The 16462-nt window shown below is 39.6% G+C and overlaps 1 protein-coding gene across 3 annotated transcripts in view; it reads left to right on the top strand.

The window, feature by feature from the left end:
• The first annotated feature begins 1065 nt into the window (after window positions 1-1065).
• LOC135464087 (uncharacterized) overlaps window positions 1066-16462 on the top strand; it is a 22331-nt gene continuing 6934 nt past the window's right edge. Inside the window, exons 1-3 of one of the 3 annotated variants that reach the window (XM_064741576.1) lie at window positions 1066-1165; window positions 13408-13488; window positions 14391-14636. In XM_064741576.1, coding sequence (XP_064597646.1) covers window positions 13408-13488; window positions 14391-14636 — 327 coding nt within the window. In that variant the 5' untranslated portion in view covers window positions 1066-1165. Of the gene's footprint in view, window positions 1166-1354; window positions 1439-9227; window positions 9375-13407; window positions 13489-14390; window positions 14637-16462 lie in introns of those variants that run through there. The other 2 variants (XM_064741575.1, XM_064741577.1) reach the window with 2 other exon arrangements.

The following is a 16462-nucleotide window of genomic DNA, read 5'->3' as shown; positions in this document are numbered from 1 at the left end:
ATTTATCGAAGGTCTTTTATACTTTTAGCTATAATATTCCTATTAGAGTTGTTATTTGTATTCAGTGGGACAGGAAAGGCTAAGTTTCAGAGTTTAATATCTTGTCAAAAGATTAAATGACATATAACATTTTATCAGCCTGTAAACCACTTGACTGTATAGTACTTTAAGGATTGGTATTAAGCCCTGTTCTCTTTCTGCTCCAAATACACCACTTCCTATAATCTATGATACGGTTTGTTTTCTTTTCCCATGATGCAAGGGCTAATTAAATCTGATGATAATGCAGATATTGTAATAAACATTATGCCAGAATATTTATTTATTGTTTGGATTGGTGTTTTACGCCATACTCAAGAATATTTCACTTATGAAATTAATTTTTTTTTAATAGACAAAATGACATCGACTCAGCGGTGTGAATAAAAATGCTTCAAAAATAAAGGATAATATCGGCAATATAAATGGCGAAAGCTATCGGGGCCTACTCAGGCACTGAACCCTCGTGAAATGAGCTGGCCTACAACTTCCGCTGCCTGAGCGCCCCCACCCCCAACTCCCGCCCCACCCTTACAACAACCACCACCAAATTTCATAAACGTTCCGCCGCTCAACTATGCGGATTTATATGTTAGTGATATGCGCGTATCAACCGATAAGGGGCTGCAACTCTTGCAAACATGTTTGCACTGAGAACGTGATTACCTCCCCTTTTGGAAGTCAAACGCACTTTCATTACATTTACAAGCTGATATTAAGCAATCAAAATTTATTAATGAACATACTAGGTATGCAAATTTTAGTGCGAATCAGTGGTTAGTATGTATATTCAGACTGATGACTGCAGTTTAAAAAAAAAAAGCGTGAACGAATTATATAAAATACAGCAGGTATATAAGTTATACTCACATCCTCGCTTCCGCAAGGAAATCACTCAAGCATGAAAGGCAGTCTATTGTAGTTTTACCTGGCTGACATATACATGTATGTATACAGGTGCTGCCGACACAGATGTCAGACTGGGCAGTCATTCTATATGCTGTCCACACGGATTCAGTGAGAAGACCGAATAATTTGGGGGCGCTTTCGCGCGTTACATCTTGAGTTACCGGACGAGTTTAATCATCCTTCTAGAAAAACGTGAATCACCTTTAAAAAATTACAGGTAGGTACAGGCTTTGATATCTAATAATAAATGAACACATGCGCTACATAATAGGCAGCTTGGCGCAGACAGGAGACAAGCGCGGGGTATCGTGTACCTGTACATCTGGCGTGTATTTAATTCGTGTGGAAATACATTGGTGAAAGACCAAAATCCAGGTAGAGAAGAGCAACGACAGAGGAGAGAAAGTTTGCGTTCATGAAAAAAGAAAAGAAAATGAAGCTAAAATACTCCTCAGTGAAAATGAGCCGCGAGAGAGAGTTCGCCATAGTGGTGGGTATACACTTTTCTTGTATGTATTTGTATATATGGGTACACATTTCTTGTATGTATTTGTATTTTATTTCATTGTTTGATGTCGTGCTCAAGAATATTTCACTGACAGAACGGGGGCTTGTATATGGGTACACATTTAATATATGTATTTGTATTTACAATGTATATATATATATATATATATATATATATATATATATATATATATATACATTGTAAATACAAATACATATATTAAATGTATATATATATATATATATATATATATATATATATATATATATATATATATATTTTTTTTTTTTCATGTGCAGCCTATTCTACTGGACAACATAATATGTATGCTAATGGCGAGGAACAGTCATATAAACGTGTGTTGATTTCATAACACTGACAAAAGACTACCATCCTAGTTTTAAAATTGTGTGTATCACCATGGTTATACATATAGAGGTGCTGAAAAAAATGCGGTCGTTTTATAAAGACACTCCAGACGTCTACATATATCCTACAGCAACGGTGGAAGTGACGAGTTGAAGTGCTCTCCTACCGTAATGGTGAAAGTAGCGAGATAAAGTCTTATTACCGGGATATATATATAATATATATACATGGTCACATATGTATGGGATTATGGACATCGCCACTACCGCACAAAACCATACCACTCCTTCTATAACATCTACTACTACTGTTATATAAGTACTAAATGCGTTTACTTCAACAGCTCTGTTGTACTACCAGTATACTACTGCATTATACTACAACTATTACTGCTAACTCTGCTAAATAAAACATTGCTAAATAAACAAACTTATGTGAGGAAGGGCTCGTGCTAGCCGAAAAAGCTATCTGTCAAGCAATTGGCGTTAGTTTTGTAAATAGAAATCTCTAATTTCCCCTAACCTCCCATTTCTCCTAAACTCTCGTTTTCTGATAATATGTCGTTTTATTATTGCTTGTAACTCACTAATATAAGTCGCACAATGACATGAGTTCGTCAGTGGCACATAAATTGCATGTGTACTACTATACTATTGTGTACTGATACACAATCTATACAATGTGATACAAAAACTATACATTGTGATACACAAACTATACAATGTGTGTACTGCTGCTACATGAAAATTATACATGTAAATCGACATCCATTTTTGCGTATTGTGTATTTACAATTCTGTGTACCACTTGTAGACCACAGAAAGTTTTAGAAAGTTTTTCAAGAATATTTCACTTATTCGACGGCGGCAATTATTATGGTGGGAGGAAACCGGACAGAGCCCGGGGGAAACCCACGACCATCCGCAGGTTGCTGGAAGACCTTCCCACGTATGACCGGAAAACCTACGTCTGATGTAAGCACATCAAGTACTGTAGTTTTCTACACTCTCATGTGCTACAGTGATACTGACTGTTCAACAGTGTTTGTATAATCTTATAAAGACATATTTTATTTTAAACACGTACATCTGTCTAAGAGTGTAGTAAGCTGATGTACATCCCGAACACAGACTGAAGAGGGGAATGTCAAGGTTGTATGCTGTGTGGAGACCTGGGATCACTGAGGTGCTTCGCCTGTCTACAAATCAGAATACTCTGTTATGTAGCGTGAGAACATCTCGTATCTACACGCTTAAAGTAAGTTACAGCAAATACAAGAATAACTTTGTAGCAATAAGATGTACAATATTAACTGTTGTATGAAATACAGAAAAAGAAGAGAGAGGGGTTGAGATAAACGGTTAAAATAAGTCAGTATATGCATGCGCTTAACAGTCATCACTCTAACAGAAAAAACAGTTTTTGGCTATATAAGAGCAATATTAGTAGACTATGGCACACGTTACACATGCGCAATCCGGGCAATTGGGCCGGTGCATGATTTGCCTCCGAACTGGGCGCTGATTGGACAATACTGCTACACAGACATTTTAGGTTGTTGGTATACTATATATTTCTTCCCTGCTATTTTGCACCTAATTAAAATATACTAGAACTTTGTCTGTTTTGGATAGAGTTTTTGCCCACTGTAACTACCCACCCCCTCTAGAGATTACCAGGGTAACAAAATGGTATGACTTCACTACCAGAAACAAGAGCTCCTAAAATGGTGGTCATGTTAGGATTTTTGAATACGTTGAAGAGAAAAGTACAAGCTGCGCGTGGAGATATGGCATACCTGGCGAACGTTAGGGCATATCAATATCTGAAGTTTATTACATAAATAATATGGAAAACCAATGAGCTCGTGTAACCTATAGCAACAATCCTCCAATATGGCGGCTTGTGTAAAACCACGGGGAGATTTTATTTATACGAGTACACGAGATAATACCTTGTTTGTCTCATTTGCACATTCCACTGGTCTCCGTAAAGCTCACCTGGGGTGGTTATATAGGCACCTATCCCAGGACGAAGTTGCATGCACTATATACGTGCAACAGTATGCAACACGTGCAGCAGATGGAAGGTAGTTGCACGTGACCAAACCTCTACACACCTAAAAGAGCAACAACGAGAAAGATAAATAGAAGGCTAACTATTTATATAGGTAGTGTAATTCGTTCGACTTTAACACACGGGATTATGATGTGTGTATATTACTTAAAGGGACACAGAATCTATGCTGATTGGCTTATAGTTGAGATAGGGTTTCTTGGGTTAAACCCTGCAACCTAGCTCACGCCTGAACAAATGTGTCACCCCTAAAATCAAGCTTAGGCTAGACATGGCCCGGACTTGTCTATCTCTCACCCCAGGCAATCAGAATCAGTTCTGTGTCTCTTTAACCGGGTGTACTAATAGTTATGTGATACGTCACGAGGCACGCCTTATCTAATGACGAGATACGCCGTAGTAAATGATGAGATACGCCGTAACTAATGAGGAGACACGCCGTAGATAATGAGGAGACATGCAGTAGCTAATGACGAGACACACTATAGCTAATGACAAGATACGCCTTAGCTAATTACGAGACAGGTTGTAGCTAATGAGGAGACACGCCTTATCTAATGACTAGATACGCCGTAGCTATTGACGAGACACGCCGCAGCTAATGACGATGCACCGTAGCTAATGACGAGACAGGTTGTAGCTAATGAGGAGACACGCCTTATCTAATGGATACAGCATAGCTAATGATGAGACGTGCCTTAGCTAATGATAAGACACACCGTAGCTAATGACGAGAAACGCCGTAGCCAATGACGAAAAACGCCATAACTATTGATGATACGCCGTTGCTAATGACGAGACACGCCGTAGCTAATGACGAGATACGCCATAGCTAATGATGAGATGCGCCGTAGCTAATGGCGAGACTCGCCGTAGGCTATACGAGATATGTACTATAATTTATGAGACACATCATGGCTATACGAGATATGTACAATAATTTATGACATACTCCTTGTCTATACGAGATATGAACTATAATTTATGAGATACGCCATGGCTATATGAGGTATGTCTTATAATTTGTGAGATACGCTATGTGTATAAGAGACATGTACTATAATTTATGAGATACGCCATGTCTATACGAGATTTGTGCTATATATTATGAGATACGCCATGTCTATACGAGATGTGTACTATAATTTATGAGACACATCATGGCTGTACGAGACATGTACTATAATTTATGAGATACACAGCCCTTGCTTACGTGACAAACTATCATTATTTACCAAATACGCGATCCTCAAAAACGAGATATGCCGTCGTTAATTTCGAGATATGCCTTCTTTATTTACGGGATACTCTGTCGTTAAAGAGGCTATATTTTGCATTGCAAAACGCTATTATGAAATCAAAATTTATCAAGAATGACTTAAATTATTTCTTTTCACCTTTAAATTTCAATATTTAAAATATTAGTCTCATACTTGTGCTATTTATATATATATTAACATGATTCTGGTGTTTGAAAATGTTATAATCCGAGATACGATCTCCTTAGTTACTAGAGAGGTGATCATTATTCATATGTCGTTTTGGCTTTTCGTATTTTCTTATTAAATATTCACTATGATGGATTAAGAACTAGGGCATATGAATTGTCTTCATTTACTTTTTGCCAAGTAGTAGCAGCAGAAATAGTAAAAAATTGAAATCAAATAAAGGCAACATTTATAACCTTAAATACAGCGCTAATTCCAACGTGGACCTAGTGCACCCCGGTTAAGCGGAATTCATATTGCTTCACCCATGTTATCCCCACCCATGCATGTTATCCCCACCCCTGCATGTTATCCCCACCCCTGCATGGCCTATGGCTATATCGATACGCCGCTTAAACCATGGCATGACCGAACAAAATGGTGAGAATAATAATATTACATTGAATGTCCAGACAGCATGACTAAAGTTAAATATATCTGTTCTCAATGTGACCATGCAGACTCACTCCCGGAACAAAATATTTAATGTTCCTGCGGCTTGATGGGTTACATAACTGAACTCTAAGCTACACGTTTATCATTTTTTACTAACTTTTTGGGGGGATAATTTATTTTTATTTACATGATTTGATAGCGCGGATAATTTATCAGACTACGCATCTTACCAAAAACAGAAAACCAACAGAAAACACAAAAATACAAAACACTAACACAACCACACAACAAAACTCAGAACATACAACAAAAAACACTGACCAACAAACACAAAAACAAACAAACACAAGAACACAAAACAATACAACAAAACAAAACTACAAATAACAAGACAACAAACACAAAACACATACGAACGCATATACAAGCCCCGGCCCTGTAAAGATAGATTAGATCTGATGTAGGCCCCACTGACACTGTTTTCACCCAGTATGCATATATGCCAGATGGCCCCCGAAGGTGCTTTGCCTTTATAACCCTTATCTTCTCTGAAGCTGTTACTTTGTTTGTCTTTGTCTCATTTTGTATACAAAATGTACCCAAGATTTACTCGAACGCCGGTAAAGAAAGGATTTATCTTTCCTCCATTCCTCATTATAGTCGAAGGATATCTCATATTGCTTGGTCAGTAATGATGAGCCATTTTCTCGTACAATCTCTGTCTTTGATGTGTATTTTTGAGGACTATCATTTCATTGTAAGCAGTCTGTATAGGCGACCATCCTCTTGACACGGCTACAATACTGCCGTCTCTCTCATTCTATATAGACGTCCATGTTGACAGATGCGTCGGTGTACATCCTTTTCGGAAAGAAAGTATGTTTAATTCAAGAAAGGTGAAGATGAATACCACTTTTTCGGATCTTAGAGGGCAACATTTACCTGCTCGTTTCTGAGGCAAAATAATCTGCATTGTTGAAAACTGACAACGCGCATTTGGTTAAAAATATATCTCTTTAGGAATTCAAAGCCTTTAATTGGCATAATCGTGTTAATTATAACAGGTAGTTTTCTCCCACTGATCCAATGTTTATAATTCAAATGTACACGTGTACACTGTACCAAAGCATCTAGGCTCAGCTTCACAAACATGTCGTAAATGTCAGATAATGGCACATGTCGGACAATGGTACGGTAATACTGACGTACAAAATATCGTACCACAGATGTACGATAAAAAATGTCGTCCGCCGCTTTGTGAAACTGGGCCTTCGCCATCCGTCTATTTTTATGTTAACTATATCAGGACCTATGATGTATGCTTGTAGGCGAAGTGATCTTCTGCACTAAAGTTCATTAACTCAAGTTGAAGATGCCCGTGTCACAAGTGGCCTTCTTATGTAAATGGTCATGTCATGGATGCTTGTTTTCCCATTCCCACTTCCACGTTTCATACGACGATAACTGCTAAACCGCAAAGAACTGAACAGTTATGCTTTTTTTTTTTGGCCCAGAGGAATTGTTGTAATAATTGTGACTCCTCAAGCGTTTTTAAATATGTCATAATTACTTATTTCACCGAGGCCTTTAAGAAAAGCGTTAAAAGACATTTAAGCCGCAGGGTAAATGTTACCTGAAAACATCGTTGTTTTCTTGTTCGCTCTCTATGGTTGCTCTCAGTGTGCAGAGTTTACGTCAATCAGTATCGACAAAACATTCCTTTATTGCGTAAGTGCTCTTATTTCAGTGAAATGTTTTTAACAGGGTGACAGGTCAGCGTAAAATCACCTGGATGAACGAAAATAGTTTGGCTTATTGCTTGCTGTAAAAAACAAATCACCTTAGTTTAAATTTCCTGTTTAAGGCATTGTCATGGAAAACGATGTATATATCTACATATAAGTAAAATGACATGTACGATAAAGCTTTTGTATATACCTAAATAACAGGTATCATATTATTCAACCAAGCGAATCCAGTAGCATACCTTCTGGGGACAGTTATTATAAAAATGTACCGTTTGCCCTCATGCTAAAGATGCCCATGGTGTAATGTATGTCTGTAACGAATTTATCCATTCCTAAATACGAATTAGTCCGTAATCAGGAACGGATTAATCCGTTATGTCGACGAAAATGCAATCCGTCGTCCCTCAGGCAATGGATTTAACGGAAGTTTTTTCGGACTTATGTTGGACTGACCCTGCTTAAGACGTGGAATGCTTCCCATCGTGTCCGGAAGAAACCATTTCTCAAACCACAGAGTTTTAACTGCAGGCATCCGCGTGTGCTTGGCTGTTCAAAACTGTTTTAAGACTTAACATCACATTTAATTTTAAGCCAAGTCTTCGATTTTATACTCCGCCTAAACAAAAATTTGATAACAGTAAAATTAAATATGAAGTTTGGCTAAAATTTTAAATATAAAGTGTGAGGTGATACCAGTTTTAGCTAATACACTTTCAAACAACTCCAGTTGATGATTGTGAATCCTCAGCTAGAGTCAATAGATCTGTACAGAGCTAAATGTTTCCAACATCAGCGAAAGAGCAATTTAAAGGTAGGGTAACGAGTTAAAAGAGTCTCTAAGAAATGTCTTTCATAGATAGCGATAGATATTTTTGGCCCTACATACACGCGAAGTCAATCAACAGGTATGAGAATAAATGAGCCGAAAAACATTTTTTTTTTCAAAGTCGATCCATCATTTCCGTTGTCGACAGAGATCATTTTACGCCCCATTAACTATAAATCCTGTGAACCTAGACAATTATGGTTACAACGTTAGAAATATAAATATACAGTGACACAACTGAGGGTCATGTGAACTGTTAATCGGTCATAGTGAGAAAGTTTGCCAGCCACCTGCGGATGGCGGAGGGTTCTCCACGGGCTCTACCCGGTTTCCCCCCACCATAATCCTGGCCGCTGTCGTATAAGTGGAATGTTCTTGAGTACAGCGTGAAACACCAATCAAATAAATAAATAAACAAATCACCACAAAAAAGAGCCATCTTAGTCAATAACCCCAATGAATCCTAAAACTTTGCTTGATGACTTTTTTTTGGTCGCTTGTGTTGAATAGGATGTTCATCGTGTTTCATTCGATCCAGACTACAACATATTGCGTTTCTCCTTAGCCCTGTCCGGTTTCCTTCCACCATAATGCTAATCACCGTGGTATGTAAGTGAAATATTAGCAAGTATCGCGTAAAACTACACTCCTATCAAATATAGCAGGCTTGAGGGTCTAGGCCACTGAATGTATGTACACGAGAAAACTAAAGCCACGTAGAAAGCCCTGCATGGCTGTATAGCTTAAGATACATTGATGTCAACTCATTTACGTCGCAAAATTTCATCTTGGCTGCTAGGCAATTTGCATTAACTGCAATTTACTTTGATGTAAAACACATTTCACGTTTCCCGTAGGCCATTAAGCTGGACTTGAACTTACAGCTACCGCATTGGTGAGAGGCCCCTGGGTGATTGCGCCGCGCTGACGTTCCAAGCGTCCCGGCCATGGAGGCGCCTCACAGCCCGTGTTTTGTATACACTCTAAAGACTCTGCGTTAAACTGACAGCATACCGGTACTGTATATTTTTTCTGATTGATTGTGGGATAGATTACGCCATTGCTACAAACTGTTGTTCTACACATGGCAGCCATGCTCTGTAATTCCCAACAGAACGCTGTGGTTGGTGTTATGGGTGTATTCGGTTGTCCTTAACGCAATGTTATGTACCAGTAACATGGTTATACCTGGTATCACTCAGAAAACGTCTAATGTTATCTGCTTTGTTTCATCTTTTCCTCGCTGATAACTCTAGTTCAAAACATGCCCCTTACAGCAATACCACAGGCGAGAAATTAATTAAACTTACAAAGGAAAAATCTCCACGTTAACCTGATTCAGAATTCACATAGAATACAGACACCTCTTATACCATATACATGTTTCGCTGACGAAAAAAGGAAAAAACAAATCTGATAAAAATGGAAATACGCACAGAAAACTATATTGAAATCGGCATTGTAACAATGGTCGCGATAACTTGTACCGGTCTCATAACATTGAATGTAAACACGTCGCAACTGGTCAAATAAAATCCCAATATCACCAGACGGTTGATTTTAAATAATGTGCGTAAATTATCCAAACATGATCACAATGACTATCAGTGCATGTAAAACAAAATATCGCTGACATTACATAATTGTATACATTCTTACTGCAACAGGTGGTATGAACGTTCTGGTGCGATCTAATCACTGAACATCATTCCCCTCAGTATCTTACTTTCATTCCTTCTGAATATCTTACTTTCAAACCTCCTGAGTACCTTACTTTCCTTCCTTCTGAATATCTTACTTTCATTTATCCTGAATGTCTTACTTTCTTTCCTCCTGAAAATCTTACTTTCATTCTTCCAGAATATGTTACTTTCATTCTGCCAGAATATGTTACTTTCATTCTTCCAGAATATGCTACTTTCATTCCTCCTGAATATCTTACTTTCATTTCCTCTGAATATCTTACTTTCATTCCCTCTGAATATCTTACTTTCATTCCTCCTGAATACCTTACTTTCCTTCCTTCTGAATATGTTAGTTTCAATCCTCCTGAATATCTTACTTAAAGTCTTCCTGAATATCTTACTTTCATTCCTCCTGAATATCTTACTTTCATTCCTCCTGAATGTCTTACTTTCTTTCCTCCTGAATATCTTACTTTCAGTCTTCCTGAATATCTTACTTTTCTTCCTTCAACAATGATGTATTAACTGTTGTGTATTCACACAGGTGTAATAATGGTGGTGTAATAATGATAGTGCAGTAACAGATATGTAATAGGTAGAGGGGCCTCCGTTGCATAGTTAGTTAGCGCGCTAGCGCAGCGTAATGACCCAGGAGTCTCTCACCAATGCGGTCGCTGTGAGCTCAAGTCCACCTCATGCTGGCTTCCTCTTCGGCCGTACGAGGGAAGGTCTGCCGTCAACCTGCGGTTGGTCGTGGGTTTCCCCCGGTTTCTACCCGGTTTCCACCCACCATACTGCTGGCCGTCGTCGTATAAGTGGAATATCCTTGAGTACGGCGTAAAACACCATTCAAATAAATAAATAAATAGTATAGAGGTGGAATGACAGAGGTTTTTTAGTAGACGTGTAATAACATAGGTGTAATAATGATATTGCAATAACAGAGGTGTAATAATGATAGTGAAATAACGGAGATGTAATAGTGAAGGCTCAATTACAAAGGTGTAATAATAGTAGTGCAGTAATAAAGAAAAAGTGTAATAACAAACGTTTTTTACACGATATGATTTGCCATTGCTATAAACGAAGGAGACCCTGTATGTTTCATATAGATGTAAGTGAATCTATGGCCTCGTACAAAGTAACCAAACAGACCTATGGCTAAATCTGATTGTATCTCAAGAGGAGATAAGGCCAATGTAATGTGTAAACAAGTAAAGGTTTAACTTCACAATTTGCTTAGCGAGTCAGCCAGTCAGTCATTCGCTCACAATTAGATTAGGCTACAGTGACCCCCAGTTCCTTTGGGGGCAACTGGTTTTAACACGCGCGGGTGACAATTTAGTCACACATCAATGATTTGCCGACCGCCGCACTCGGTGTGGGTGGGTCAAACTGGCGTGACTAGCATGTCACATGTACACTGTATATGAGTAACAAGTGAAAACACCACCAGATTTCTGACCTTCCTCCCTCACTGTTGATGTGAGAGAAAAAAAAAGCCTCTCTTTTTTTTTTGGCTGTTATTGTGCTGAATAGACACCCCATGTATTTACCGTTGCCAATTTTCACCGGGCCATTTACAAACCGGAATGTATACTCCCAGGACTGACCTTACCGTGAACCCATGTTATACTGTATTATACTCTAAGTATTAACGACTTGCGCTTTCTCCTCACCTCATCTGGGCTGGATACGTCTTTACCACCTGTTGTTTAGCCATTTTGTGAGATCTGTACTATAGCTACAGTGTTATAGCCCACCAGTCTGATTCCCTTGCTTTACAATGTAAGTCCTAAAATGACAGGTAAAGTCACAGCGCCAGAGAGTTAAAATAGAACTATTTGTCCTCTTATTCAAGCTTACTTCATCCCACTCAACTAAGGTTACGTTTTTATGTTATTTATTTATTCACTTATGTATTATATATTTATTTAGTTGAGGTTCTTTATGTCGTACTGAAGACTATTTTACTTATACGACGTCGGCCAGCATGATGGTGGGAGAATACCGGGTAGAGTCCGGGGCACACCCACGAGCATCCGCATATAGGTTGCTGGCAGGTGAAGTATTTATGTGTATTTTACTGATTCATTTTCCCTTGTTTACTTCTTTCCAGGTAAGGTGCTTAACATCGTACTTGTGATATAAACACTGAAATAGCATACTCCGTGTAAATGTAAGAGTGTCAAGTTGTCCATTTAACTCCCTCGCTCATGCCATACATACATCCTGTATGCTGGATTTGAATCCCGTTATCTTGTTTGTTTGTTAAGCTGATTTTAGAGGCCATGGTGGGCTTGTCATCTGAAGTTAAAAAAGCAATCTTTTACAGACATTTGTTGCAATTTTACTTTCACTTTCCGTTTTACCATAACAATTAGGCCTCTAGTTTAAACTGAAATGTTGAGTATATAAGGTAGAAGAGACTTTTCCATGCCTTTAACTGCCCGATTGTATGTATTTATGATTTTTAACTGTAGTCGTATATTGGTAGACCTTTACACAGAACAAACTATTTACCCTAGAACTGAATTTGTGCGACCTACACGCAAATCCGATTACCTAATGGAGGATACATGCTAGATAATCGTTTATTATTGCTTTTTAATGGCACTAACATGTAATGTATAAATACTACGTACCGCTACAATATAAAGGACAACACGGGGCCTTTAAGTTATTTATAGATTTTTTTAAAAATAAGCCTCTCGATTAAAAACTACTAAAGGGAGGCCACTCTCAAAGGACTTCTCATGTACTACGGTTTACTACTTGTTGACACCTCCGAACAGCTTGCTAACGAACAATTTTATCACGGTTTTAGCTGCCTCTAATTGTTGTTCGATATACATTGTAAGTAATAGATGTCTTGATTGGCAGCATGTTTTTGTTAGATTTAAAATGGTTTTATTATTTTATCTATAAAATGGTATTCCTCTGTACAAATGTGTATTAAAGCGATATTGTCTATTTTCAGAGACAGTGGTGTAATAAGTGTTATTGTCTGGAGTTTGTTCTAACCGCTTGTTGGTGCAACCATTGTGAAACAAATTACTCTCCACGCTCATTACCCAGCATGCATCTTGTTTGTGGACAATTACAATGTTACCCGAGGCAATGCGTTCTTGGTGTCGAAAATGAGCTTATGGAGTTTAACATTATGAATTAGAAAAACGTATTCTAACTGCAATTTCTTTGTAATAATATGGTCGTCCAACGTATCAATGTGTAGAGCTTGTGTTGTTACGTGACACTGACTAAAAGCAATTTTGGTAATTTGGTAGAAGCAATTTTACAAACAGCTGAATGTAGACGACTCTCTAAAACAAACAGACGATAACAAGTGTACATGTGTTTACAGATGGCGGCGGATAATGAGGAGAAGAAACTGCTGGCCCGGGGGTCGGATATCTGCTCCTTACTCTTCTCAGTCGTTATTATGGTGAGTAAGGATGGTGTTACGAGAGAGAGGGCGGTGCATGAGGGGTGAGGGAGTGAGATATGTCGAATCAGTTACTAGTATTTACTTATTTATTCGATTATTAAGCCATACCCAAGAATCTTTCACTTACACAGTGGTGGTCAGTATTATGGCTGGAAGAAACAGGGATGGCCGGAATAAACCACTCGAACTTTGGCAAGAAATAAGCTGTGGGTATTTAGGCCGAGAACTTCGGGGCCGAGGTTGATAGCACGCTAGACTGGCGCAATGACTCAGAAGCCTCTCACCATTGAGATCGTTACGAGTTCAAGCCCAAAGCATGCCGGCTTCCTCTTTGGCGGTGTATGGGAAGGTCGGTCAGCAGCTTGCGGATGGTCATGGGTTTCCGCCGACTCTGTCCGGTTTCCTCCCACCATATAATGCTGGCCGCCGTAGTATAAGTGAAATATTCTTCAGTACGGCGTAAAAAACAATCAAATAAATACATATATAAATAAACAAACAAATAAATAAATAAAAAAATACATAGATATGTCAGGTACCATAGCCGTGCTGTATTTCTGCGAAACAAGTTCCCTCAGATCACATGAGATCCCTGTCCTTATACGGATTTGCCTTATTTGTCTACAGAACATTTTGAAAAATAGTTAATTTATCTGATATGATTTGTTGAATCAGCTTCGGATAAATCAATTTTAACTGAACTTCACTTAATTGAGCTTAATATGTTCTGTATGGCCCACCTTAGAAAAATAGTTACTTTTGTGCTTTTTACGGAATATTAAAAAAATACTTAGCATTTCCAGACAGAGGTCTCTATTGCCTGTCACTTCAGGCACACATTATTTTCCAATTTTAAAATTAGATAAAACTCCACTTTCTCGCCTTCTCTTTCCCCACAGGCAATAGCGACGGCCTTGGTTGCCGTGGGGGGCTGGTTACTGAGTAGTCCCCTCGTGAGCCAGGTTGGACCGACGTTCGAGGGATCGATATGGTACTCAGGAAGTGTACACGCCGTAAAAATGCCCTTCATGGAGTTCGCCGGGCTCGTCAGCTGCGTGGGTGGGGGCATCGTCATCTTCTTCATGATACTAGCCTTAATTGGAATCACCAGCTCAAAACACTCAGCACACTGCTATATCGGCACGGTGAGTATTGTGGGATCACCAGCTCAAAACACTCAGCACGCTGCTAAACCAGCACGGTGAGTACTGTGGCATCAAGAGCTCAAAACACTCAGGCCACTGCTATATCAGCACCGTTAGTACTGTGACATCACCAACTCAAAACACTCAGCACACTGCTATATCGGCAAGGTGAGTGCTGTAACATCACCTTCTCAAAACACTCAGCACACTGCTATATCGGCAAGGTGAGTGCTGTGGAATCACCAACTCAAAACACTCAGCACACTGCTATATCAGCACGGTGTTTTGACATCACCGGCTCAAAACACTCAGCACACTGCTATACCAGAACGGTGAGTATTGTGGGGTCACCAGCTCAAAACACTCAGGCCACTGCTATATCAGCACCGTGAGTACTGTGGAATCACCAGCTCAAAACACTCATTACACTGCTATATCGGCAAGGTGAGTACTGTGGAATCACCAACTCAAAACACTCAGGCCATTGCTATATCAGCACCGTTAGTACTGTGACATCACCGGCTCAAAACACTCAGCACACTGCTATACCAGCACGGTGAGTAATGTGGCATCAACAGCTCAAAACACTCGGCACACTGCTATACCACCACCGTGAGTACTGTGGAATCACCAGCTCAAAACACTCAGGCCACTGCTATATCGGCAAGGTGAGTACTGTAACATCACCGGCTCAAAACACTCAGCACACTGCTATACCAGCACGGTGAGTATTGTGGAATCACCAACTCAAAACACTCAGGCCATTGCTATATCAGCACCGTTAGTACTGTGACATCACCGGCTCAAAACACTCAGCACACTGCTATACCAGCACGGTGAGTAATGTGGCATCAACAGCTCAAAACACTCGGCACACTGCTATACCACCACCGTGAGTACTGTGACATCACCAACTCAAAACACTCAGCACACTGCTATATCAGCACGGTGAGTACTGTGGAATCACCAACTCAAAACACTCAGGCCATTGCTATATCAGCACCGTTAGTACTGTGACATCAACAGCTCAAAACACTCAGCACACTGCTACATCGGCACGTTGAGTACTGTGACATCACCAACTCAAAACACTCAGCACACTGCTATATCAGCACCGTGAGTACTGTGGAATCACCAACTCAAAACACTCAGGCCACTGCTATATCAGCAAGGTGAGTACTGTGACATCACCAGCTCAAAACACTCAGCACACTGCTACATCGGCACGTTGAGTACTGTGACATCACCAGCTCAAAACACTCGGCACACTGCTATATCAGCGCGGTGAGTACTGTGGAATCACCAACTCAAAACACTCAGCACACTAATATATCAGCACCGTTAGTACTGTGACATCACCAGCTCAAAACACTCGGCACACTGCTATATCGGCACGGTGAGTACTGTGACATCACCGGCTCAAAAAACTCAACACACTGCTATATCAGCACCGTGTGTACTGTGGAATCACCAGTTCAAAACACTCAGCACACTGCTATATAAGCACGGTGAGTACTGTGACATCACCAACTCAAAACACTCAGCACACTGCTATATCAGCACCGTTAGTACTGTGACATCACCAACTCAAAACACTCGGCACACTGCTATATCAGCACGGCGAGTATTGTGGAATCAACAGCTCAAAACATTCAGCACACTGCTATATCAGCAAGGTGAGTACTGTGGCATCAACAGCTCAAAACACTCAGCACACTGCTATACCAGCACGGTGAGTACTGTGACATCACCAGCTCAAAACACTCAGCGCACTGCTATATCAGCACGGTGAGTACTGTGGAATCACCAGCTCAAAACACTCTGCA

The sequence above is a fragment of the Liolophura sinensis genome, chromosome 3 (genome assembly GCF_032854445.1).
Source record: "Liolophura sinensis isolate JHLJ2023 chromosome 3, CUHK_Ljap_v2, whole genome shotgun sequence".
Classification (NCBI taxonomy): domain Eukaryota; kingdom Metazoa; phylum Mollusca; class Polyplacophora; order Chitonida; family Chitonidae; genus Liolophura; species Liolophura sinensis.
This window is presented reverse-complemented; position numbering and strand designations above follow the sequence as displayed.